Below are 27,253 nucleotides of genomic sequence, written 5' to 3'. Positions count from 1 at the left end.
CTACCCCCTGAGGCAATGAGCCTGAATGCATCTAAGTTGCAGGACTGAGTAAACAGAGAGCACTATGGGGGATTTTCAGTTGTTTTGTTGTACAGGGAGTCCTTAAGAAGTACTGTGGGATGAAGTATGTCTTTTTGAAGTGGTTTTAATGTTATTTTTTCCTTTTTAAGAGCGTTTGTGAGAAATTCCCTTGTCAGGATTACGATCAGCTAATATTTGCAAAATGTGTTTTTCATTCTTTTGTTGGCTTGATGATTTATTTACTCACTGTGGACTCAGTAAAACTTCAAGACAGAGGAGGGAGGAGAACAGTTGGATCATGTGCCACGATTATGCAGGGTTTGAGATCCAGAGCCTCCTGCTACAATATGCAAGATAAAAGCTTGCTGTGTGGATAATTTGTGAGCAACTCCATTATTTTCTTTCTGAGCCATCTTCTTCACAGGCAGTGAGGCACTATGGGGAAAGCTGTCACTGGAACCACCATGGCTAACGTGACCACTTATTTTTTTAATCATCAGGGGACATCTATTAATTGTCAGTCCCGCCCCCAATCCCACCCTAGTCCCGCGGGCCCCAATCCCATCCCCAATTTCTTTCATTTATTTTTCATGTACACAATATCTTATTAATTCATAATGGTAACCATAAAATTTTTAAAAAACTATAAAGCGCATTATATGCAGAGAAAATGTTAATTATCATTTATATTTGGGGGTTTCAAAGATGTCAAGACAGATGACTTTAAAATATGCAATGTCACCTCAGCAACTATAGAAAAAGACAAATATAGTGCAAAATATAGACAGCAGATATAAATTCTCAAAACTGAAACATTTTGATCACTAAATTAAAAATAAAATCATTTTTCTTACCTTTGCTGTCTGGTGATTTCATGAGTCTCTGGTTGCGTTTCCTTCTGACTGTGTATCCTTTCTTTCATTTCTTTTTTTTCTGCACTCAGGCCCAACAATTATCCCTTTCTATTCCCTCCTTCCTACCTATGTCCTTAGTGCCCCCGGTGCCTCCTTCCTATGTCCTTAGTGCCACCGGTGCCTCCTTCCCATGTCCTTAGTGCCCCTTCCTATGTCTTTAGTGCCCCAGTGCCTCCTTCCTATGTCCCTCTCACTGCCTTCCAGACTTTATCCCCCCCACCCCCAATGCCAGCCAGCCTGCCTGTCTGTCTGTCCACCTCCTTCTCTCCCTGCCGCACAAAAAAAAAAAAAAAAAGCCTTCCTCCTTCCTTTCCCCTGGTCCGCTGCTATCTTACCTCTCTGCTGCTGCTAATCGCCGACACAAAGTCTTCTTTCCGACGTCAATTCTGACATTGGAGAGGACGTTCTGGGCCAGCCAATTGCTGCCTGGCTGGCCCAGAATGTCCTCTCCGACATCAGAATTGATGTGGGAATGAAGACCATGTCAGTAATTAGCAGCAGGGCGGTAAGATAGCAGCGGACCGGGGGAAAGGAAGGAGGGAGGCTTTTTTTTTTTTTGCGCAGCAGGTAGGACAGGAAGTGATCGCCTGTCCCGTTGTCCCAGAGCACAGCTTTGGGACGATGTCCCTGAAAATGGGACATTTCGGCATCCCGAAGCTGTGTGTGGGGACAACAGGACAGAGGGTCTGAAAACGGGATGGTCCCATTCAAAATGGGACGTATGGTCACCTTAACCATGGCACAAGTTTAAACAAAAGTGAAAGCAACACCATAGCTAAAGCCCAATGGAGAGAAAACTAGTGTAGCAGATTTATCAGAATATTAACATGTTAACTGGCCCAAATTTTTTTTTTTAATTACATTTACCTGACCTCCTGCTCCTCTGCTGAGCCCGCTGCTTCTCCAGGTCTGAACCAGTGGGGGAGGGGGGAGGAGGATCTTTAATGACTGGTGGGGATGCCAAGCCCTGGACATTGAAGGAGTCTCTGTGCGAGTCCCACCTGTGCTGTCTGAGCAGCACTCAAGTCAGCAGGCACATTTCAGCTGCTGATGCTGGCATCCTTGTGCATGCTGAGTTCAGCGACTTGAGCTCTCTCTGACAACACATTCCAAGATTCACGCAGATCTCTTCATAGCACCAACTTCCTTTACCTTTTAAATTAGAAATCTACCTTATGTATAAACGTTTATATTAAATCACTGCCCACCACAACAGTGGAAGCAGAATACTGGGCTAATGGACCATTCGTCTGGCCCAAAATGGCTACTCTTATGTTCTTACATCAGTAGAAATGTATATAATCTTTCTCCTAGTGCACTTATGTCTATCTGATCTTTTAACTTCACTGCTTAAGTCTGCCGATTCCAATTTTCAGGGAAACCACCCATCTCAATGCACTCGGTTTTCTAATAAAATCTAGGATAAGTACTTTGACTGATGGCTCTCAATGCTAAATTTTGTCCCCAGAAGTTCTCATCCAATGCGATTCATACTCCTTTTCTCTTAATTGCTTGTCTTTAAGGAAAACCATCTATTTTAGATCTTCTGTCCTCTACCCTTGCTCCCATTCTCTGTTTTACAGAGACATGGTTGAGAAGGGGTAAAGAATCTTTTCTCTTTCAATATACAGGCAGTCCTCGGGTTAAGAACTAGTTACGTTTTTAAAAGCTGTTCTTAAGTTGGATTTGTATGTAATTCACAACTTGCAGATTTTAAGATTCTTGTTGCTCTGCTCCCAGCTGACAAAAGGGCCAACTGTCCCCAGTGTTCCCTCTAAGGTACAACATGCACAATCACACTGTTCTTAATGTGGCCATGCCTTATTCCTGAATGTGATATAGGAGAACTGCAGGAGTCTGCCACTGGAAATACTGATCAGTGAAATCAAATGACGCCGCAACCGCTTTCTTAAGTACGAGTTGTACTTAAGTTAGGCATCTGTAACTTTGGGACTACTTGTACACCACTTCATTACTTTGGATTCCGGGCCTCTCGGTTATTTCGGTCTGGTGGTGGGGTTGCTATTTTCTGTCTCTCTGCTAAATGCAGTCTGATCCTTTTTCTTATAAGGAACTTTTACTAGTAAAATTAGTTATAAACACCTTTATGAATTACTTGTATATTTTCTCGATCATTCACTCAGGTTTCACAGTTTGTCTCTTGCTATTACACTATCCTAATCCAATCATTCTTGGTGACGTCAATATTCACTGGGCTACTCCTACTCATTCCTGGGACAAAGCCTTTCATACTTTGGGCTAGATTCACTAAGTACAAATACAGAATCTGGTGTTCAGAAGATAAGTCAAAACCAAAAAACACCCTACAAACTTATTGCACTGAAAGTATCAACTTTAACAAGCAGTGCCGTACACTCTCAGCGGCGTTTGCAAAGATAAGTGTTTTTTTTTTTTTAAGTATAGGCGCTATCTTTGATTGATGTTATTTAAGAAATGTTTAAAATTAAGTTTAAAGATTTAAAAAAAAATATTAAAAAATTTCAAAATGATTTATAACTTCTATAAAAAATTTGACTCTGGTCTGGGCTGATGATTGAGATTTTGCCTGCAACAAGAACTAGCAGTCAGCTGCCTGATTCTCAGGTCTCTGAGGCCCACTCCCATTGTTAAAGTTGATACTTTCAGTGCAATAAGTTTGTAGGGTGTTTTTTTGGTTTTGACCTAGATTCACTAAGCTCAGGGATTCGATCCATGAGCAATCGGATCCAATCCATGGCTGGGGGGCTGATTCACGAAGTGCCCTCATGCAAATGGGGGAGATTGTAATCACACCCCCAACCGACCACATGGATCGCTGAACAGCGATCCCGACACATGCACAGACCATCTTCTTTGCCTGCAGATGGTCTGCGCATGCTTACAGAGCTTTGGATTTTTTTTTTTTTCTTTCACGTGTCATTTTAAAAAGTTTAAAGCTTGTTCCTGTTACTTTGCAAGCCCGTAGTTTTAACCCGCTTTAAACCCGCAGGTTAAAACCCACAGGAAAGGGCAAGAGAGTCATGGCAGAAAGCAGGGCGGCCAGAGGAGTGTTGGGTCAGAGAGCAGAGCGGCGAGCAGGGCGGCAAGAGGAGAGTCAGGGCCGAGTGCAGGAGACAGCAGGAGTCGGGGCACAGAGCAGGGCAGCCGGAAAGGACCTGAGCGACTGGTCCTCAGCCCAGTCGGTGTTCCTCATTTTTTTAGTGAATCGCTGCCTGCCTACATTTACATGCTGTTCCCCCTCATTTGCATGCGCAGATCAGAGTTTGATCGGCACCAAGATTGGTGAATCGGGTCAGGGAACAATCGGATCACAATTGGTGTCCTTAGTGAATCTAGCCCCAGGTCTGATCTCACACTAAAGCAACATATTCTGCTTCCTACTTATAATGTAGGACACACCCTTGACTTGGTAATCTGTTGCTACTACTACTATTATTTCTAGAGTACTACCAGAATTATGCAGCGCTGTACATAGTTATTATGGAGACAGTCCCTGCACAAAAGAGCTTAAAATCTAAACAGACTGACAGAAACAGGATGCCAGGATGGGGGGATACAGTTAGGGGGAATGCTAGGGTGCTGAGCAGTGGGGAGTAAGGTTCTCTCTTCATCCAGCTCTTTCTGACTTTAAAACTAATCCTGTTCCTTGGTCTGACCAATTTTTAATTTATATTTTATTCTTATTTGCATTCCATACTATTCTCACAAAAAAATTATAAACAAATAACTTAAAAAATAATGTTTCCATACAAAATTATTAATTTAACAATCATCCTATATAATAAAACCTTAGCCGCGCATGCGCACTTACCTGCGTGCTTCTGTGATCTCTGATCTGTGATCAGTAGGTCCATGGGCAGCAGGAGTGCAGATGCGGCGGCCAAAGCGGAGAAACATACCACAGCCGGCGACTCCCCCCTCCCGCCCTCACTCACCGCCAAAGCCTCCTCCTTCTCGCCGGCTCACCCGCGTTTCAATTAAGAGAAAAGTGCTGCACCGCGCTAACACTGGCCTCGCCGTCTTCTGTCCACTGCGGCCCGCCCTCTCTGACTACTTCCTGTTTCTGCTAGGGTTGGCCGCAGTGGATAGAAGACGCCGAAGCCAGCGGTAGCGCGGTGCAGCGCTTTTCTCTCAATTTCAATGCGGCGGCTGGGAAGGGGGTGGCGGGAAATGCTGCTGCTGCACAGGGAAGTGTGTGTGTGTGGGGAAATGCTGCTTCTGCATAGGGAAGGACGGGAAATGCTGCTGCTGCACAGGGTAGTGTGTGTGGGGGGGGGGGATGCCGCTTCTGCACAGGGAAGGCAGGGAAATGCTGCTGCTGCACAGGGAAGGGTGGGAAATGCTGTTGATGCACAGGGAAGGATGGGAAATGCTGCTGCACAGGGTAGTGTGGGGGGGGAGGGGGGAATGATGCTTCTGCACAGGGAAAGCCAGGAAATGCTGCTGCTGCACAAGGAAGGGTGGGAAATGCTGCTGCTGCATAGGGAAGTGTGTGTGTGTGGGAATGCTGCTTCTGCACAGGGAAGGCAGGGAAATGCTGCTGCTGCACAGGGAAGTGGAGGGGACGGAGAGGGAAAGGAGGCCTGGGAGCAATCTTGGTTTGCTCTGGGGGAGGGGAGACACAGAAAGACAGACAGGCAGGCAGGCAGCGCATTAGAACAAAAGACAGACACACAGAAAGACAGCAGGCAGGGAGAGAGACAGAAAGAAAGACAGACAGGGTGCCAGAGAGAGAACCAGAAAGAAAGAAGGACAGACAGCGGGAGGGAGAAAGAAAAAAAGGGAGACAGGGGCAGGGAGAGACACAGAAAGTAAGAAAGAAAGACATATTCTAGCACCCATTAATGTAATGGGCTTAAACACTAGTTAAAAATAAAAAGTTAACAATTTTCTAAAGATATAATAAGAAAAAGCCTGGAGTCCCTCACATAGCTCGATGAGGGAACAGCAATCAGAAAAAACACACCATTTGGTGCACCAAGGCCAAGAGGGATGCATCAAGAAAGGGCTCAAAGAAAGTATTGGGAAGACTATACAGCACCAGGATGAGGTCCCAGAAAGGGAACGGTAGATAAATTGATGGTCCAATGCAAAGACAAAGGACAACCCCGGGGATGACAAGAGAGCTCATCCAATTGGACCCAAAAGGACGCTGCAGAGAGGACTTGATCAGGACCAGCTCGGAGAAAGGCCAGTACCACCAAAAGTGGAGCAGAATATGGCTCCGCTTGTTCTTGAGTGCACCAATGCTGGAAAGTCAACCACGCTGATATAGCAGTCAATTTCTTAGACAAAAGAAGAGTGCCAAAGACATTAGATAAGGCCTAATGGTCTACTGCCAAAATACTCAACCTATCATGGGATCCAGATGGCTGGGCATGTCTGTAGCCAGAGTTCCGCTGCTGGGAGCTTTGGTCTGAGATGTGGTGCTGGTATATGAATGGGAATGCATGGAGATATGAAAAATAGAGCGACCAGAACCCTTAGAGTGGGTCTGCCTAATTTGCACAATCCTGGCAAGAATTCACATTAGGAGAGCCTAAGGACTCTATCCCTATAAGATTTGAGGCAAAATTGCAGTTTTGGAGAAGCATGGAGCTTTTGAAAAAAAGATTGCTAAAAATCCAAGATAGCCACCACTGTGAAATTCATGCCAAAATCGTTATATTTTCCACATTTAGCAAAGTTCTAAAAAAACAGCAATTTTAAGATTTTTCAGATGGGGGAACACGCAGAAACTTTTTTTAAAAAAACCTTTTCAGACCTCCCCGATCCATCTCACAGGCTATAACAGCCTATACTCACTGTGACCTGATTGTGGTTCTATGCTGCAGTCTCTCTTACTGTAGCTGGATTAGAGAATCACTACTTCATGCTGGGAATGGCTCTGCAAAGCTGATCTTTGGGCTGCCAGTCAGAACCCATGTCTGATTGCAACTTCAACCCTGTGGACATGCACTGGATCGGGTGGAGGTGAGAAACCGCAATTGGCACCATGCGAGACACTGCTATGCTTCCTAAGGGCACCTAACAGCCTGTGCTCGACCCCTGCTTAAACAGTAGGTGAGACCACTTCAGGGACAGCCCTGAGTTCCACAGACACTAAGCAGGCTAGTTAATAGGTACCCCTTGGGATTGGGCTGTCAGCTAGACAGGTCTGTGTGTTCTCAATGTAGGTAAAGTGAAAGAAATGCACTGAGCACAAGAATCCTGAGGAAAAAAGGACTAAAAACACTTAGTAATAAAATGTGGAGAGAATGAACACACTCCTGCAGGCACAAGTGCAGAAGGAACAAACTATAGGTGCAGCTAAGGAGCTCAGTGAAGTACAGAGGCACAGAGAAAAATTCAAACTGGATTCCTTCTGCAGATGGCACGTGGCCATGGGGACACTACCCACTGGTCTAGAATGTCTCACCTTTTGCACTGGAAATAAGTATAACTAATTTAAAATGTGCTCTCTTCTCAATCTTCAACCAATGTAATTGATTCAGAAGAGGAGTAACCCGGTCATATTTATTTTTGCTCTAAAAATCAAATGCACAGCTGTATTTTGAAGCAACTGCAGCCTATTTTTAAATTCAGCGTAACACCATAATATAAAGAATTACAGTAATTCAATAGAGGCAGTAAGATAGCTCCAACTGAAAACTCTTTAAAGATGAAACAGAATGTATTTCCTGTAACTGGCGCCAACAAAAAAAGACTCTACCAATTTCATTCTATCTGCTCATGCTAGGGCAAGTCACTTAATTGAGTCTTGACCAATGTTCCCTCTAATTTTTCATAGGCTGTGTGTGCAAAAAAATTCATCTGTGCGCATTTTAAAGAAAAACTAAATTTGTGTGCACTATAAAAATGATTGCCAGAGGGCCCGGAGTTCAGTAATGGGCAGGTCTTTGAGTTTAGTCTGAATTAACGAAAACACAATGTAATTTTAGTTACACTTTATGTTAGTTACACTTTATGTAACATAAAGTCTCATTTCAATAAACATAAATTATGTTTCATTGAAATGTTTCATTGAGCACTACCTATAAGGTATCATTGTACTTTATACTTAAAATTTAGAAAATAACAGCAATTTAGTTTTCAAAGTTTTTCCCTGCAATCTTTCATATTTATCCAGTCCGAATAAATTCTGTCAAGATCTGTTGAGCCTCCATCTTGAAGGTGACTCTTAACACGCATCAGCATTTCCAAATGCTCTAAATGTAAAAGATTCCTTTGTTTAGTCTTCAAATTGTTCATTAGACTAAAACCACGCTCACAATCTGAATTAGATGCTAAGAGTGTGGCACCAATGTCCATCAATTTTGCTAAATCTGCAAACTGATCATTCTGAAATGCAAATTTCATCATATCTGGAAAGCTGTTTATCAGATTGCTTTTGATTTTTTCTGCAACAAGGAATTTAAAGTCATTGTATTGCTGAATAACAACACTTTCCTCCGGAAGAAATTGTTTATACTTTAAACAAAGAGATCTGATATGTCCATTTCCGAAGTCAACGTCGCATTGTGATATTGCTGTACAGTCAAAAGCAGACCATTCCTCAACTTCATTTTCAGGAAATCTTTCACTCAGATGCAAACATAGGATGTTGATGAAGGTTAATATGGAATTAGTATCCACTGAAACTTTTTCTCCAGACCTCATCCTGTTGTCAAGACTGTTGACTTTATCACTCCACTTAACCTTGTCGCCTAAGTACTGCATTCAAAGTTTGTTCAATTTACCCTGTGCAAGATGATAAGCTTCCAATGGTGTCAAACCATGTTTTTGAAATGCCATGGTTAAGGAAGCCAGTTCTGATAAGACATCATTCAAAACTTCATGTGTAATATGAAATTGTTCACTGGTCAGCTTCTTATAGTAGTACTTTGCAATAGGATCATTATCTTTGTCTTCTTCAAAATATTTTAACAGGGGATCATAATTTCAAAAAATTGCTTTAAGTGCAAAGTGTCTAGATAACCAGCGCACTTCATTCAGAGGTCTGAAAGCAATTGATTCACATTCAGATGCATCTGCTATTTCTTGAAATTTGCATCATTTAGTAGAAGAGCGACAGAACACCGTGTACACAGTTCTCATTACAGTTTCTACTTCTTTCATCAATTTTACTTCTTTCCATGGATCAGAAAGTCCCAAATCTTCCCGATGTGCAACACAATGTTGCTGCACTAAATGTGGAATGTCTTTTCTCAGCTGTGTTGCAACACCATCTATTATGCCCAACATAACAGAGGCACCATCAGAGGTGAACATAACCATTTTATTCAGCTCAAGTTCATGTTTCTATAGAATTCCCTAATTGCTGTTATTATTGATGTAGCATCACATGCTTCCAACTATAGCATCCCACCAAATGATGTCCTATACTCATTTGAATTGACTGACCGATACTTAAAGTAGAGTTAAGTACTTGTTGACAGAAATGTCTGTGCTTTCATCAACAGTTAACGTATGATACGTTGCTAATTTAATGTCTGCCATACGATCATCTTCCACGATGCCATTGATAATTCCAAGAAATTCAAACGCATAGTTTTTGCTTCTCCAGCTATCAGGTATACTAACATACTTCGCCATGTGCTCATTGATATCTTGAACAGAGAGCATTGAGATATTCATCTTAATGGCCAGCACAACACTGTCGACAAGAACCTTATTTCATCAGGGCTGGAACGCTTCCGTTCATTACTAATTTGCCTGTTTTTTGTTTTTTTTTTGGGTTGGGCTTTCAAGCAACATGTTAACCAGTCCCCCTCTTAAATTTGGATTTTTACTTCTGAGTTTCCTAATACTGTCGGTATGAGATTTACTTGATAGATGGCGTTTCTGAAAGTCCAGTTTCCAAACATAATCCCATATTTTTCCAGTAGAGAATTTTCCAGTTGCTTTGGCATCTTGACAATAACACACAACTCCATCGTCTTCGTTATAGATAAATATTTCACACAGTCGAACACGCATTGTATTTCAAGATTCCGGTGTCTCCGTTTCAACAATTTCTTCAAGCCATTCAGACCTAAAAGCTGTTGCAGCTCTCTGGCGTTTTACACTTTTCACCATTCGCGGTTTAGACATTTTAAGAGTTATATCTGGTTGCAATTTAATAAACGAATACAGTTATACAACTGCAGTACCACGCTGCACACTATGATTCCACAAAATAAACAATATGGCGGAACTTAAGGAAGTCAAAGAATCGGAAGTGTTTCATATCCTATGGGCCATAGGCAATTATATTACTCCTCCCAAATCAATCATGCTGCTAAGACCAAAAAATCTTTTTATATATCATGGACTTACTTCATCCCCTCATGTGGTAAACACTATGAATGATAGTTTGAGCTCTGCGGATCTAGCTAATTATTTTAGATCGAAGGTGGCCCAACTCCATACACAGCAAATGACTAGGGGCTCCTTTTACTAAGGTGTGCTAGCGGTTTTAGCACATGCAGGGTATTACCACGCGCTACGCGGCTAGAACTAATGCCAGCTCAATGCTGGCGTTAGCGTCTAGCGCACGAGGCAATGTAGCGCGCGTTAATGTCCTAACGCAACTTAGTAAAAGGAGCCCCAAGTCTAATACTCTTTTTATTACGCTCAAACTTTGGACTTAGCCTCTCCAACCAATCCTGCTATATAACACAATTATGGTCAATCATGGTGCTCTTTTTCTTTGCCCACTTTGACATCCCTGACTAAAATAATCAATTCCTCTTGTAAAACAACATGTCTCTTTGATCCTATTCCATCATCTTGGATCACCGAATCGAGACACTGTCTTGTTCCATACATTCTTAAAATGATTTGGAACAGCTTATCCAATGGTGTAATGCCAAAAGAATGAAAAACATGCACTTGGGGACCCAATTCTAAAGAAAGACAGAGAATTCATCATTAGAATTGAACTACCGTCCAATTTTGAACCTCCCTTATCGCTCTAAACCAGGGGTGTCAAAGTCCCTCCTCGAGGGCCGAAATCCAGTCGGGTTTTCAGGATTTCCCCAATGAATATGCATGATCTATTAGCATACAATGAAATCAGTGCATGCAAATAGATCTTATGCATATTCATTGGAGAAATCCTGAAAACCAGACTGGATTGCGGCCTTCAAGGAGGGACTTTGACACCTCTGCTCTAAACTTACAGAGCAAATAGTTTTTAGTATAAATCGTTTTTATTGTTGAACAACAAACAAGCAATTAGAGTAAACAATTAACACAAGCCAGAGAAAATCAAGTAGTACAATAGGCAGTTTTGTTTTTTTCACCCCCCAATCTCTCTCCCCCACCCCCTCAATCCCCTACTCCCATAACTCGTCTACCCCCAACCATCCCTATCCAAACCACCTCCCCCAAAAAACCACCCCTTCCCAAGAACATAGCATACCAGAAATCAGGCCTAGCAAGCTGTGGTCTTATGCCACTCAGCAAACATATAACAGCGGCAAATAATTTTTAAATCACTCTCAGATTTTACAGAAACTAAAAACATTATTCATCCTAGGCAGTCTGGTTTTAGACTAGGTCGGGGGTCGGCAACCCGCGGCTCCAGAGCCGCATGCGGCTCTTTTCCACCTCTGCTGCGGCTCCGGTAGTGTGTCACGCAGGAATGCAGCTTACAAGTCCGGCGTCGCGGCGGGAAATAGCCATGCTGAGCAGTGAGCTCAGCACACACAGATGAAAGCCTTGCTTGCTGATTGGTCCGGCGGCCCCGCCCCGCCGTGCCGCCGGACCAATCAGCAAGCAAGGCTTTCATCTGTGTAGTGCTGAGCTCACTGCTCAGCATGGCTATTTCCCGCCGCGACGCCTGAAAAAGAAATCATCCTGGCCGGGGTCGGTGTCATGCTCCGGAGATCTACAGCCTTCCTATCTCCCTCTCCCTTCTACCTGCTTCCGGCCACATCCCCTGCTCCGCGGCTCTCTTCGGCAACTCAGCAGCAGCTTCTGACGTCGGGGCCTACCCTCTGCGAGTCCCGCTTGTTTCAACTTCCTTTTTCCACAAAGGCGGGACTCGTAGAGGGAAGGCCTCGATGTCGGCAGCTTGTCTTGATCACCGCTGCTGACGAGTTGCTGAAGAGAGCCGCGGAGCAGGGGGGTGTTGCCAGGTGCAGGTAGAAGGGAGAGGGCCAGATGCAGGACTCGTGGGTGAGGGAGGAGAAGAGAGAGAGAAAGAGAGAGGGGAGGGAAACAAAAGGAAATATTTCATACTGGGCTGGGCCGGAGTGGAGGGAGGGTGGAAAGATTCTGGCTACCGGGTGCAGTAACAAAGGAAAAGGGGGGAAAGCTGAAAATGGATATAGTGACACAAAGAAGAGAAAGGGTAAGCAGGACCTACTGAATAAGGATAGAGATACAGAGGGGACATGAAGAGGAGGTGAAATAGAGACATAGAAGTAATGCTGAAAAAGTGGGGGGGGGGGGGGAGATAAAGACATTGAAAGGGCAAATGGTGAACATGGCGTAAAGATAAGGACAGAGACAAATGAAGATTCTGAAAAAGTGGTGAGATAGGGATATAGGTGAGATGGACACAAAGAAGGGTGATGCTGGAAAATAGGTGGAATGGTAATTCTGACAGACACAGAAGGGAAATGCTGGATCAAGGAGAGATGGGGCTCAGGCTGGATGGAATGAGGAGAAATGCCTTGTTGGCCCGGAACTTCCTCTCCTACATCAGAATTGACGTCAGGGAGCGGAATGCTGGTCAGCGCAACACTTCTGCAGGGAAAGCTTGGGACGGCGGTGGCTTGGGGCTGTTCCCCGATTGCGGTGGCAGCAAACCGAGTGGCTTGGGGGACGGCACGGAGACAGAAAGAAGGGGGAACAGGGAGACAGAAAGAAAAAGTTGGGGGAGAGAATGAGGTCTGGAGGAGAGGAAACATACAGGAGGCTGAAAGAAAGGAAGAAAGATTGGATACACAGTCAGAAGAAGAAAGTGCAACCAGAGACTCATGAAATCACCAAATAGCAAAGGTAGGAAAAATGATTTTATTTTCAATTTAGTGATCCTGTACATAGCATTAAGATAAGAAACAATATATGCAGTGTTAGATTTGTTTTATAATGGTTTTGCGGCTCCAAGTTTTATTTTCTTTTCGAAAACGGGTCCAAGTGGCTCTTTATGTCTTAAAGGTTGCAGACCCCTGGACTAGGTCATAGCAAAACCATACTTGTCACTCTACTAAATCAGCTCGTTACTCTAGATAAAGGTAATATTACTCAATTAGTATCTTTGGATCTTACCATGGTTGATCATTCTATTCTTCTAACATGGCTTCAGAGTTTGGTGTGAATGGCTGTATTCTTTCATAGTTAAGTTCCTCCTTAAGTGATTATTCCTTTCTGGTCTTTTTCTCTAACCATCAATCAAATGACTTTTTCCACCACTTGTGGCGTTCCCCAGGATTCGGTACTAGCACCACTTCTTTTCAATATTTTCTCAGTCCATTGGCACTTCTAACTCAGGAACAGGGTTTACAATTTTTCTTTTATGCTGATATTTTACTAATCCATGAGACAAGTCCTTCCTTCCCAGATATCTCACCTCTAAATTAAGCCTTACAACTAATTTCGACTTGGCTGACTGAAAATGGACACTTTAACCCATTAAAATCTTTTGGGTGTTGGATCGGTGGTATAAATCCAACTCCAGACCCATCATCTACTTTCCTAAATAAATCCCTTTCTTTGGTTACCCACTTTAGATATCTAGGAGTACTTTTTGATCAGCAACATTCATTTGAACATCAAACCTCAGTAGTGAAATCCCGTTTTTACTCTTTGAGACAATTTCGCTCAATATGTTCACTTCTTGATCAGCATTCACAAAAACACTTACTCACTTATTTCTTCAAACTTAGATTACTGCAATATCATCTAGGCAGGATTACCTCAAACATACTCAGATTACAAACCATTCAAAATACAGCAATCCATTTAATTTTCCATGATTCACATTTTGATAATCTCACTCCACTATTTCTTTAGCATCACTAGCTCCCAGTTCCTTTTCATATACAATTCAAAATCCATATTTTAACCTTCAAACCGATTCATAGCAATAATCATTATCTCTTATCTGTTCTTATTTGCCACCTAGTTTTGTGTTCTGTGAATGATCAACGCCTTCATATCCCTTCTGTTCATGCAGTTCATTACAAGTTACCGTATTTTTCGCTCCATTAGACACACCTGACCATAAGACGCACCCTAAATTTACAGGAGGAAAACAAGAAAAAAAACCATTCTGAACCAAATTCTCCCTGCCAGGCTCTGCACCCAACCTCACACTACTTGCCAAGCTCTGCACCCTGTCCCCCCTCCCTGCCAGGCTCTGTACCCTGTCCACCCTCTGGTGGTCTAGCGGTAGGCCGGCACAGGGCAGGCAGACCTAGTGGCTGGCAGGCAAGTAGGGACAGGGCAGGCCTCTCCCGCCCCCCCCCCCCAGGCAGGCAGCAGGCAAGCCCCGGCCTCTCCCTCTAAGGCAGGCAGCAGGAAAGCCCCGGCCTCTCCCTCCCTCCCCCCCAGGCAGGCCCTGACCTCTCCCTCACTACCCAGGCAGGCGGCAAACGGCAGGCCCCCGTCCCTCTTCCCCCCCCCCCCCCCCACACCTTTTTAAAAAACTTCTGGCACCTCACTCGCTGAGAGCGGCGCACAAGGGTTGCTGGCAGCCTGGTCATCGCTGACAACGGCAGATGCAGCTGCCTCCTCTTCTGCTCTCTCGCGGCACAGTGGCGCACCAGGCAGGCAACCTGGTGTGCCGCTATGCCGCAAGAGAGCAGAAGAGGAGGCAGCTGCATCTGCCATTCTCAGCGGGAACCAGGCAGCCAGCAACCCTTGTGTGCCGCTCTCAGCGAGTGTGGTGCCAGAAGTTTTTTTAAAAAAAGTACGCAGGGGGGGAGGAGGAAGAGGGCCGGCAAGAAAGGAAGAGTGGTAGCATTAAAATAAGTTAAAGGGGAGGGGGTGTGCTTTGTGTATTTGCTCCATTAGACGCATCCTTATTTCCACCCACTTTTGGAGGGGAAAAAAAAGTGCGTCTAATGGAACAAAAAATTGTGTCTGAGCTTTTTTTTTTTCCTTTCACCATCTTTATGGAATTCCTTTCCTAATAAAGTTTGTCTCAATTCAATATATTTGGATGTTTCTGAAGTTGAGAAAGTTTACTAACGACGCAGTTTGCAGAGAATTTTAATTATTTTTTTTTATAATTTTGTTAGCTTATATATTTTACTGTCCTTTGTTACAGTAGTTCCTATATTCTATTTTAACATTTTGTAAAACGCCTTGTTGCCTAAAGAAGGGCAGTATATTAAATAATACTAAACCATCACACATAATACTCTGCTCAGTGTGATCCCTCCCACAAAAGAAAAATATTTAAAGTAATAGACACGGTGAATATATACAATAGATGGAAAAAAAATTTACACAAAAGACTGACAAACCAGACCAGGCAAGGTGAAAGAAAGAAGTTGCATTAACTTTATTTATGTTTTATTCTGAAGCAAGAGGCCTCTAAAAACCGTGTCCATTATGAGGCCAAGCAAAATACTCCATTCCAGCTTTCCCTCCTGGTAGCCTATTTGTTCAAAGAACCATGTAAAATAGAATTATTATAAGAAATAGAGAGAAAGAGTGCAAGTGTCATTCTACTCTCAAAAATTCAGAAGTATCCATACTTAGCTCATATTAAGTAGAATGCACAAGTCCAATAGCTTTGATATCCTTTAAAAGCACCATCTCTAATCACTAGTAAGGGGGCTAGAACCTAAAACTACAGGCACATTTCCAACTGCTTATGCAGTCAGTATTTAACTGCATGTTGGCGTTTTGTTTACTAGAAAACACCTGACATGCAGCCCAATACGGACAGGGAAAATATTTTTTAAATTGGGTCCAATGGGCCCAATTCTGTTCAAACATTTCTTCCAGGAGGTTCCATTTTTATTCATGCAACACCCACAAAGTAAGTTTGAACTGGCCCTGGTAAGCATAAATGCGCACACCACCGAGTTTAGTAAATGCCCAGCTCTATCTGAACACATCTCTTATTAAAAATGTAACCTACATATTTACACTTTCAATGTTTTTTTTGTTTTTTTTTAAAGTACATTAAAGAGGTATACCATTTTATATGAAATCCAATAACTATTGGTACATTCAAAGTAAGTTATTGTTGGCCTACGAAACATTGACTGATTCACAGTAACCCTCACTCCCTCAATTTTATTTTAAGACTTTGTGAAAGATTTTCAAGTGTGCTTCTTGCAACATAATTAGAAATAAGGAAACTGATTACTCGTGACCTTAAATTTTTCATCAGAATTTAAAAGCAGTAAAAATACAAAGCTCAACACCTATTACAGTCTGGTTCCTGGCAGCTTAATTCCAGATAAAACACAAAGAGGTCCTGAATTTCTTTTACTTCAGAAGACAGCACTGTGAGGGGAAAGAGGTGGATGGAGAGGAAAGCAGAATCCTTTTCTGGTATATTACACTTCTCATATCAGACCACAACAAATTAATACATATTAATAAATATGATTTTTAAACAATTTTAATGGTGAACCAGCACATTATCTTTGGCAGGGATGTGTGTCCTTAATAGGCTTTATATGGTTACTGGATATTGCTATGTAGAAGATAGGCACTAGGAAAGGGAGAAAATGTGGAATGAAGGTGGCAGAGTTACATTTAAAATCTGTAAGATTTGGCAGATCTCAGCATTGTGCTGTGCAGAGCAGGGTGCAGCCATCTGTTTCAGTTCTGTTCACATCCTGAATCAATGCATGGCATAGTGGTTGCCGATGCCCTTCCCCACCCACTTTATGCCATGAGCTCCTTCAGAAAGATGTTTTTACTGCCTGTACTAAATCTTGTACCTGCCAATGCATCACTAGGGAAATTGCATTCTACAATCATTTAAACTTTAGTTGCAGAATATTAAGTTGTTACCGGTGATGAGGTTTCTCTTGCCCTTTGCTGCCTTACAGTAAGAGGTTTTATGATAAACCAGGTAAACTACCATCGAGATATTGGAGTGGGAGAAAATGTGCAATTTTTCCCCTCTTGCCCCCTGATTTCCCATCACAAAAATCGGAAAAATGTGCAGTGCAAGGCCAGCTAAAAGCAAATATCCTTTCCCTAGCGGTGCTGGATAAGGCAGTATTCAGGGAACTGAAAAGGGGGGCAAGGCAGATGGAGCTTTGTGAGTGGCAAAGCAAGGCTGCAACAGCACAGCACAGCACAGTACTAAGGTGCGTCTGAAACAAGACCTGCTTGCAAAGGGTGCAACATCATTTGGCCTAGCTGGAAAGAGAAATGCATATGAACTGCAGCGAAGGAGGTCTAAGAGGCTTCTTCCCTTTCTCTGCTCATCACTTTTCCCCCCAAAGGAGGGACAAACAGTAAAGTCAGAAAAAGAAGGAGTGAGAGTCTGCCAATGAAGACAGATATAGTACAATGGAAACCAACAAAACTGAAAATTGTGTTGAAGGTATGAGAAATAGTTCAGAAAAGGGAACTTTTCCTCATTTAAATACTACGGCAAATATATATTATATGACAGCCTGATGGGAAGGCCAGAAATGTTCACAGTGCAAAAAGATCAGAAACACACTCAGCACTCCGCCTACAAAAATAAAAACAAACCCATAATAATGCCTTCAACTAGTCCTCTGTTCCTGCATCAACAGTTCAAACGGAAACCACCTGTATTTTATAATTTTTATTGATGGCATTTATCCCATGGTTTTAACATGTTAATTATACTGTAATAAACATGGCTTTAATATTAAACTTTTCCTTATTATCCAAAGTCACCATGGTCCATTTCTGTAAATATAAAAATATATACTTAATACTTTGTACAATACTGGTTTTTGGTCCAAAAAAATGGATCAGAAAAGCCAATAAACTCATACACTTTAAAGAATTTCCAATTTTCTTTAAAGATTAATTTTTGAATGGATTTAGGCAACTTTGAATAATGAGATTTACATAATAAAATCTGAGACAATACTAAACAAAAAGAACTGCTCTAACACACACGCACAAAAAAAAAAGTTCACAGAGTTATGTTATGCCCAAAAAAATACGTACAAAGAGGAGACTGTAACGCTATTTACACAAGTAATGAAATAAAATTATGAAGGCAAAAGGGGATCCAAAGAGGTGACAGAGAGAAGAGAAGAATGAAGACAACAGTGTACATTAAATGGAGATGACCAGATCTAACCAATTCTACGGGAGGAATAAACCCCGCCTTCGCTGTTCCTTGAACAGAAGGCATTACCACACAAAAAATACCCGACTCAGTCACAGTCACAACATACATCAGCACAAACTCCTTTCCCGGGGAAAAGTGAAAAAAGCTCAAAAGTCATTAAAAAAAAAAAAACAAAAAAAAAAGGCCAGCTGCCATCACCACCACCATTCTGCCTCTTTTGCTGCTATCATGACCTGCTTTAATGCAGGCAGAATATAGTGGTGCGGATGAGGAGGTATTACAGAAAACCATGTCACTGAGCAGGCTATGTTCATTTTGCTGTAGCCAGACCATGCACCTCCTATCCCTTCCCTCCCCACATGAAGTCAGTTAAAGACGAGGAGAATTTGTAGAGTCTAAAATAAATGGTGCTTTTAAGAACTCTTCTGTCACCAGCTACAGGTAACCACATATAAGAGGGAATATTATATATATCTACACATATAGATATATATATATAAACAAGAAAACAAAGGAATCAGAAGGGGTGTTTTTTGTCTTTTTTCTTCTTTTCTGAATGTCCTTAGGCAAGGCATGTATTTGATGTAGGATAAACAGCATGAGGTATGATCCAATATTTGAACTATGCAGGGCTTCAGCTGTTGTAGAAAGGAGTCATTTGTCTTCTTTTTAAGGACAGCATTAATGTTCATTTTCTCCGTCTAATAGCAGTCTTTATCTTCCGGTTAGAAACTGAAGATCCAGAAGCAGAAAACATGTTCTTCCCATTGCTTCTGCATTTGAGGGTGGGGGGGGAAGGAAAAACATCAAATTAAAATGCAAAAGTATCAGTATATATATATTTATATATACTAGTCTTATAGCCCGTTACATTAACGGGTGCTAGAATATGTGTGTGTGTGTGTCTTGTCTTTATTTCTCTCTCTCTCTCTCCTTAGCCGCTTTCTGTATTTGTCTTTCTTTTTCCTCGGCTGTCCACTCATTCTCCCTTCCTTTTATCTTCCCTGTGTCCACCACCACCCCTTCACTGCTCCCCTTATCCAGCAGCAGCCCTTCTCCCTTTTTTTAATCTCCCCCCTGTCCAGCAGAACCTCTTTCCTGTCCCCCTGTCCAGCAGTAAGCCTCCCTTCCTTTTTCTCCCATCTCTTCCTCTGTCCATCAGCACCTCTTTCCTGCTCCCCTGTCCAGCAGTAGGCCTCCCTTCCTTTTTCTTCCCCCCTAGCACCTCTTTCCTGCTCCCCCGTCCAGCAGTAGGCCTCCCTTCAAAAAAAAGCCTCCCCTGACAAAGCGCTCCCTCCCTTCCCCCCTCCCTGAACACCCAAAAATGGCAGAAGGAATGCCGACTCCCTCCTACCATCAGTGCTCCCCCCCCACAGCGCTCTAAAATATGGCAGGACCTCCTGCCATCGGGCCAACTCCTTTCCTCCCCCCCCAAAAAAAAAAAACCCAACACAGGAGGGATGCCCATTCCCTCCTGCCATTGGACGCGGACCTCCGCTACCCTTCCCCTCCCCCTACCTCTAAAAGTTGGGAGCAGGAGGGGTGCTCAGTCCCTCTTGCTCCTCTGACGAACTGCGGGCCTTAGGCCCCGCCCCAGTTCATCATGTGCTTTCTGCCCTTCGCCGACAGCCTCCGTGCCGCCTGAATCCAATAAAACCCTAAGCCGCGAATGCGCACTCCTACCTGCGGAGACCTACAGCGCACGGAAAACGGGAGCACGCGGCTTAGGCTTTTATTATATTATTTTTATATATATATATATAAATCACATCATATCCTATCACATCCCTATGTGGTTGTGCACCAAATACAAAAAATTCTACTAATGGCTCTCCATACTGATGACCAATAACACAGGTGGCTAATGTTCAAAAATTCAATGATCCAAGCAAAGCAGGGTAAAAATAAGTCATCTAACCTTTGCAAATATATGATTAAGATATATCAATTTTAGTACGCAAATAGTATCCTTTTGAAAATTGCCCCATGGAAAGTACACATTTACTACTACTATTTACCACTTCTATAGCACTGAAGGGCTTATGCAGCATGTACATTTTGACATTGAAAGACAGTCCCTGCTCAGAAGTGCTTACAATCTAACTTGGACAGACAGACATTACAGAGGGTTGGGGATGCAGAACTCAAGGAGGAGAGTTAGGAGGAGTTGAAAACAGTCTCAGAGGTGAGCTTTTAACCTGGACTTGAACATTGCAGAGACAGAGCTACACCCTCATCACCTCACGCTTAGATTACTGCAACTCGCTACTCTCAGGTCTTCCGCTCTGTCATCTTTCTTCCCTTCAATCCATCCAGAATTTGGCTGCATGACTCATATTCCATGAGAGCTGCTATACTCATATTACCCTTCTCCTAAAGTCACTTCATTGGCTTCCCATCCATTTCTGAATACAATTCAAACTCCTCTTACTGTCCTACAAATGCATTCACTCAGCTGCCCCATCTCCCAGGCAGAGGTCCCACCAAATGGGAACCTCTGGGCATCGAGCCTGCAAAGAATGCTTAGCAAAAATACATGAAAATAATAAAATCACAGAGCAGAGCAAACTTGCTATCAGAAAACAAACTGAGGGGGCAGGAGCAGCTCCCTGGAAAGGAGGTGGAATTTGAAAAAAATGATTGCCAGTTTTCTGCAAGTAACTTGCTGGTTCAGATACAAGACTCTAGTGTTCAGGACTCGCACAAAATTCATGAGTTTGACCTGGGTCTAAGTCTCTATCTTTTGGCCACTTTTGTTTATTGGTTTCTCCTTTAGGATTTAATGGTTATAGATGCTGCCTCCTCAGCACCCTAAGGTTGTGAGTTCAATCCCAGCCTACTCCCTGTGACTCTGGGCAAATCACTTAACCCTTCATTGCCCAGGTATCACAGCTAGATTGTGAGCCTGCTACTTTGGATGAATCTCTTCATGAAAAAGGCAGTAAATAAGATCACAATAATAACACACACATGTATTTATATGCCTGCTATTTAAAAAGCACAAATTTCTCAGATTAAAAAAATAAATAAATAAATAAAAAGCAAGCAAGCACATAAACACTAACTCCTCCTCACCGAGAATGGCTTGGTCAATAAGTAGGATACAGCAGCCATACAAGGGGGGAAATCAGTAGTGGAGGTTTGTCCAAATCTTTATTGGTCATAAATTTCACAGGATACCTCAGCTAGAAAGTCTTGGGGAGCCGACTCATTGACGAGGTTTTGGAAGACTACTTGGCCAACTGAGTAGCCAATTTTAGACACTTTTAGATAAGTATAAAAGTCGCCTTTTCCTGATCATGACGGGAATAGCTGTTCAACTGATCACACATAATTGGAAGAACCATGACAGAATTAATTACACTTTTGGTGGGTAAATGTGCCTATCACATATAAGTATGAAAAAATGATGACGGAATGTTTGGGGACTAGTAAGTCCTTTAATGATGTACGGAGTCCATTGACTACTTTTGTTGTATTACAGTAAGGGTCATGTTTCTTCCCTTTTCATTAGATTTCTTTACACATCCAGGGAGGGTGGCTGTGTGGAAGGAAATGTACATTGAGGAGTTAAATTATTTAATTATAATATTGAAATCACATCATATGTATTATTGTATTAATAATTAAGATGAGGATGGGAGTAAGTGACTGTTTAATGTAATAATTGTATAGTTATTAGTGCATTCTATGCAGTATTTATGATTTTGCACTATCAAAGTTTGAAAATCAATAAAGATTTAAACAAGACATGCTGTCTAGGTAGTAGTCGTGGGACATAAAGAAGTGAATAGATGATCATATTGTAGTTCCACAAAGTTTCTATTGGAAATGAATGAACATATGTAACTGATGTTGTCACGGATCTGAAATGAAGTGGCTTCATTGGATCCTTTAGTTGCCATTCTTAGCAATGGAAAATGGAGTTGAGTTGAGTCTTCAACAAAGTTCTTTTTGATACCGAGATTCTTAATTTAAGATCAAATGAGATGAAAAGTTGCATATATCAAGGATGTGACTATTCTTTTTCATATAAAAATTGAAAATGAATGCAGATAAAAACAATATGGCCTATGTGACGTGCACATCTATTCCATCTAAGTGAGCTCTACAATCCTTTCCTTGTCCTATGCTTTCTTGGATTCAGTCCTTATTCCCACCCCTCTGCCAGGCAACTGTTCCAGACAAACACCATCCTTTCTGTAAAGCAGTATTTCTTAAATTACCCCTGTGTCTGTCCCTTTTCACATTCATCTAAATCCCCCCTAACTCCAGAGATTACTTTCAACTGAAACAGTTTCACCTCCTGTGTATTTATGCTATGGAGGTATTTAAATGTCTTTACTCTATCTCCATTCTTCCTACTTTCTTCCATAGTATACATATTAAGAACTTTAGGTCTGACCCTGTGTGCTTTATGAGGAAGAACACAGATCTTCACCCTGTTTATATCTTTTTGAAGATGTGGTCTCAAGCTGTACATTGTACTCAATCACCATACTTTATCACCTATATTGTACCAATCTCTTGGGGTTTTCCAGCCTAAATACAAGACACTGCTTTTTTTAGCATTAAATATTAGGTGCCAAATTTTACAACATTATACAAGATTCACTAGATTCCTCCTTCTTTTTTTTCTAAATTCTTTATTCATTTTTACATATTACAACAAGTGTATCAGAAAAATCATTTGAACTTATAAATATACACTTGATTAACTTTCATATATCATTAAAAATATAACTTTTCAGCCAATATCTATATGCTATGATATTTTAAATATTATGAACTATTCCTAGTATCTAAACAATTGATATCAGATTAGAAAACCCTCCCAACCCCTCCCTCCCCTTACAAAAGTTCCATCCCCAATACATCAAAAACAATTAAATACTTTTGTACATTATAGGATTTAATCTTTATTACCCACCCACACCCCTCCATGTCAAATATCTTACTTTGGGAAAACATTATTACTCATTACAAAAATCTGTTAATGGTCCCTAAATCTTCTGAAATTTACCAAAATATCCTCTTTGTGTTGCTATTATGCGCTCCATTTTATATATATATATATATATATATATATATATGACACACAGAATTCCACCAGAAACTGTAATTTAATCTACTATGATTTTTCCAATTGAATGTAATCTGTTGAATGGCAACTCAAGTCAATATAAATAAAAGTTTGTTATTATTTGACGAAATCTGACCCTTCGCTCTCATTGACATGCCAAATAAAATAGTATCATATGTCAAGGCTACCGGATTCTCTAACATCCTATTGATTTGAGGCCAAATTGATTTCCAAAATACTAATATAAATGGACAATAGAATAAAAGATGATCTAATGTCCCAGCCTCAAGATGACAGTGCCAACATCTATTAGACTTAGAACTATCCAGTTTTTGTAAACGAACAGGGGTCCAAAAAGCTCTATCCAAAAGAAAGAACCAAGTTTGTCTCATAGATGCAGACACTGTACATCTCATCCTCCAAGACCAAATTCGTGGCCATTGAGACCCATTAATTTGATGCTTAATCTCAATGCTCCAAATGTCCCAAAGACCAGTTTTTGGTTTTTTATTCACAAATCCAGATATTAATTTATACCACTGTGCGGCCTGGTGTCCCATGAAATCTATCTGAAAGCATAAGAATTCCAAACTATATTGATTATTAAGAGTTTTCCATTCAGGGAACCCCGCCTGAATGGCCTGCTTCAATTGCAGCCATCTAAAACTTTGTGATTTGTTGAGACCAAATTTATGTTGCAATTGTGAAAACTCAAGCAGCTTACCGTTAGATATTACATCTTCCAATGTGCGTATTCCTGCCATCATCCAATGTTTCCAGATAATTTTAAAACCGCCAATTTTGATCTTGGGGTTTAACCAAATCGTTTGAGTTGTTGATTTATTTATCGGAATAGGAGTTAGATTACCGTATTTTCACGCATATAACGCGCGCGTTATATGCGTTTTTACCTACCGCGCATACCTCTCGCGCGTTATATGCGTGAGCGCGGTATACAAAAGTTTTAAAACATAGTTCCCACCCCGCCCGACGCCCGATTCACCCCCCCAGCAGGACCGCTCGCACGCGCTCCCACCCGCATCCACGATCGGAGCAAGAGAGAGCCCAAGCCCTCTTGCCCGGCCGACTCCCCGACGTCCGATACATCCCCCCCCCCCCCCCGGCAGGACCACTCGCACCCCCACCCCGAAGGACCGCCGACTTCCCGACAATATCGGGCCAGAAGGGAGCCCAAACCCTCCTGGCCACGGCGACCCCCTAACCCCACCCCGCACTACATTACGGGCAGGAGGGATCCCAGGCCCTCCTGCCCTCGACGCAAACCCCCCTCCCTCCAACGATCGCCCCCCCCCCAAGAACCTCCGACCGTCCCCCCAGCCGACCCGCGACCCCCCTGGCGACCCCCCACCCCCCTTCCCCGTACCTTTGGTAGTTGGGCCAGAAGGGAGCCCAAACCCTCCTGGCCACGGCGACCCCCTAACCCCACCCTGCACTACATTACGGGCAGGAGGGATCCCAGGCCCTCCTGCCCTCGACGCAAACCCCCCCTCCCCCCACCGACCGCCCCCCCCAAGAACCTCCGACCGCCCCCCCAGCCGACCCGCGACCCCCCTGGCCGACCCCCACGACCCCCCCACCCCCCTTCCCCGTACCTTTGGGAGTTGGCCGGACAGACGGGAGCCAAACCCGCCTGTCCGGCAGGCAGCCAACGAAGGAATGAGGCCGGATTGGCCCATCCATCCTAAAGCTCCGCCTACTGGTGGGGCCTAAGGCACGTGGGCCAATCAGAATAGGCCCTGGAGCCTTAGGTCCCACCTGGGGGCGCGGCCTGAGGCACATGGGCCCAACCCGACCATGTGCCTCAGGCCGCGCCCCCAGGTGGGACCTAAGGCTCCAGGGCCTATTCTGATTGGCCCACGCGCCTTAGGCCCCACCAGTAGGCGGAGCTTTAAGTTGGATGGGCCAATCCGGCCTCATTCCTTTGTTGGCTGCCTGCCGGACAGGCGGGTTTGGCTCCCGTCTGTCCGGCCAACTACCAAAGGTACGGGGAAGGGGGGTGGGGGGGTCGTGGGGGTCGCCAGGGGGGTCGCGGGTCGGCTGGGGGGGCGGTCGGAGGTTCTTGGGGGGGGCGGTCGTTGGGGGGGAGGGGGGTTTGCGTCGAGGGCAGGAGGGCCTGGGATCCCTCCTGCCCGTAATGTAGTGCGGGGTGGGGTTAGGGGGTCGACGTGGCCAGGAGGGTTTGGGCTCCCTTCTGGCCCAACTACCAAAGGTACGGGGAAGGGGGGTGGGGGGGTCGCCAGGGGGGTCGCGGGTCGGCTGGGGGGGCGGTCGGAGGTTCTTGGGGGGGGCGGTCGTTGGGGGGAGGGGGGTTTGCGTCGAGGGCAGGAGGGCCTGGGATCCCTTCTGCCCGTAATGTAGTGCGGGGTGGGGTTAGGGGGTCGCCGTGGCCAGGAGGATTTGGGCTCCCTCCTGGCCCGATATTGTTGGGGAGTCGGCGGTCCTTCGGGGAGAGGGATGTATCGGACGTCGGGGGGGGCATCAGGCTTTCAGGATGGGGACAGACCTTCAAGGGGGGACAGTGCACGGAAGTCAGGGGGGGTGAACGGAGAGTCGGGACAGCGCACGGAAAGTCAGGGCGGGCGAAAGGAGCGTCGGGCAGCATGCGCGGTATACCCGTGAGCGCGGTATACCAAAGTTTTTGTACATATCATCGTGATTTCTGCGCGCTATACCCGTGTGCGCGTTTTATACGGGTGCGCGTTATTTGCGTGAAAATACGGTATTTACATATCTTAAAGTTTTCCATGTATCAACAAATATTCTATGATTTTTATATAACCTTGGCATTTTGATACTAAGAACATGACCAAGTCACAAAGGAAACATGAGTCACCATTCTAACCAAAACCAGTCTGGGATATTATCAATGGGCTCTGGGAGGACCCAATACATACCTTGACGCAAAATATAGGCCTGATGATACCTATAGAAATTAGGAAAATTTACCCCCCCTCCATAATTGGCTTTTGTAAAGACACTAAAGCAATTCTAGGAATTTTACCCAGCCAAATAAATTTTGTTAGAATACTATTTAACTTTTTATAAAAAGACCCCTGAAAAAAAACTGGTAACATTCCTATTTGGTTACAAACCACAGGTAAAATCATCATTTTAACAGTTTGTACTCTCCCCCACCAAGATAAGTGCAGAGGATTCCATTGCTCACACATTTCTGTTACCTTCTGTAATAAACATTTTTCATTTACTTTCATTGTATCATCCACTGTATTTTTGATCCAAACTCCTAAATATTTTAGACCATCTTCCTTCCATACAAAAGAAAATGCATCAAATAAACCTTTTGTACAATGTACATTAAGTGGAAGAACTTTTGATTTATTCCAATTTATCTTATAACCTGAAAACTTTCCGAATTTCACAATCAACTCAAGCAAGCATGGAATGGTTGTTTCTGGATTTCTCAAATAAAGCAAGATATCATCCGCATATGCAGATACTTTATATTCTCTATCTGAACGCAGAATACCCTGTATCTCCTTCACCTGTTGAATAGCTAATAACAAGGGTTCCAAAACAATATCAAAAAGCAAAGGAGATAAGGGACAACCTTGTCTAACCCCCCTTTGCAAATTAAAACGTTCTGAAAAATTATTATTAATAAACAACCTAGCAGCAGGGGAGCTATACAACGTTTGTATTATTTGTATAAATCCTGAACTTATACCAAACCATTCCATTGCTTGATACATGAAGGTCCATTCTACTCGATCAAAGGCCTTCTCTGCATCCAAGGACACAGAAAAAGCCGGATCATTCATGGCTTTTGTTAAATATAGCATATGAAACGCCAACCTAGTATTATTAGAAGAATGTCTTTGAGCAACGAATCCTATTTGATGCATACCTATAATGAAAGGGAGAGCTTTAGCCAATCTTAAAGCCAATGTCTTAGCTAAAAGTTTACCATCTACATTGATTAAAGAAATAGGCCTATAATTTGAAACCAAA

At 43.1% G+C, this 27,253-nt stretch overlaps 1 protein-coding gene across 4 annotated transcripts in view; it reads right to left on the bottom strand.

Annotated features, from left to right (window-relative positions):
- Window positions 1-16,038: 16,038 nt before the first annotated feature.
- NUP153 (nucleoporin 153) overlaps window positions 16,039-27,253 on the bottom strand; it is a 310,572-nt gene continuing 299,357 nt past the window's right edge. For 3 of the 4 annotated variants that reach the window (XM_033934593.1, XM_033934596.1, XM_033934595.1), the window contains one exon: window positions 16,039-18,953. In XM_033934593.1, coding sequence (XP_033790484.1) covers window positions 18,869-18,953 — 85 coding nt within the window. In that variant the 3' untranslated portion in view covers window positions 16,039-18,868. The remainder of the gene's footprint in view (window positions 18,954-27,253) is intronic. The other variant, XM_033934594.1, reaches the window with a different exon arrangement.

The sequence above is a fragment of the Geotrypetes seraphini genome, chromosome 2, assembly GCF_902459505.1.
Source record: "Geotrypetes seraphini chromosome 2, aGeoSer1.1, whole genome shotgun sequence".
NCBI classification, from domain to species: domain Eukaryota; kingdom Metazoa; phylum Chordata; class Amphibia; order Gymnophiona; family Dermophiidae; genus Geotrypetes; species Geotrypetes seraphini.
The sequence above is the reverse complement of the archived record's forward strand: the minus strand, read 5'-3'. Positions and strand labels throughout refer to the sequence as shown.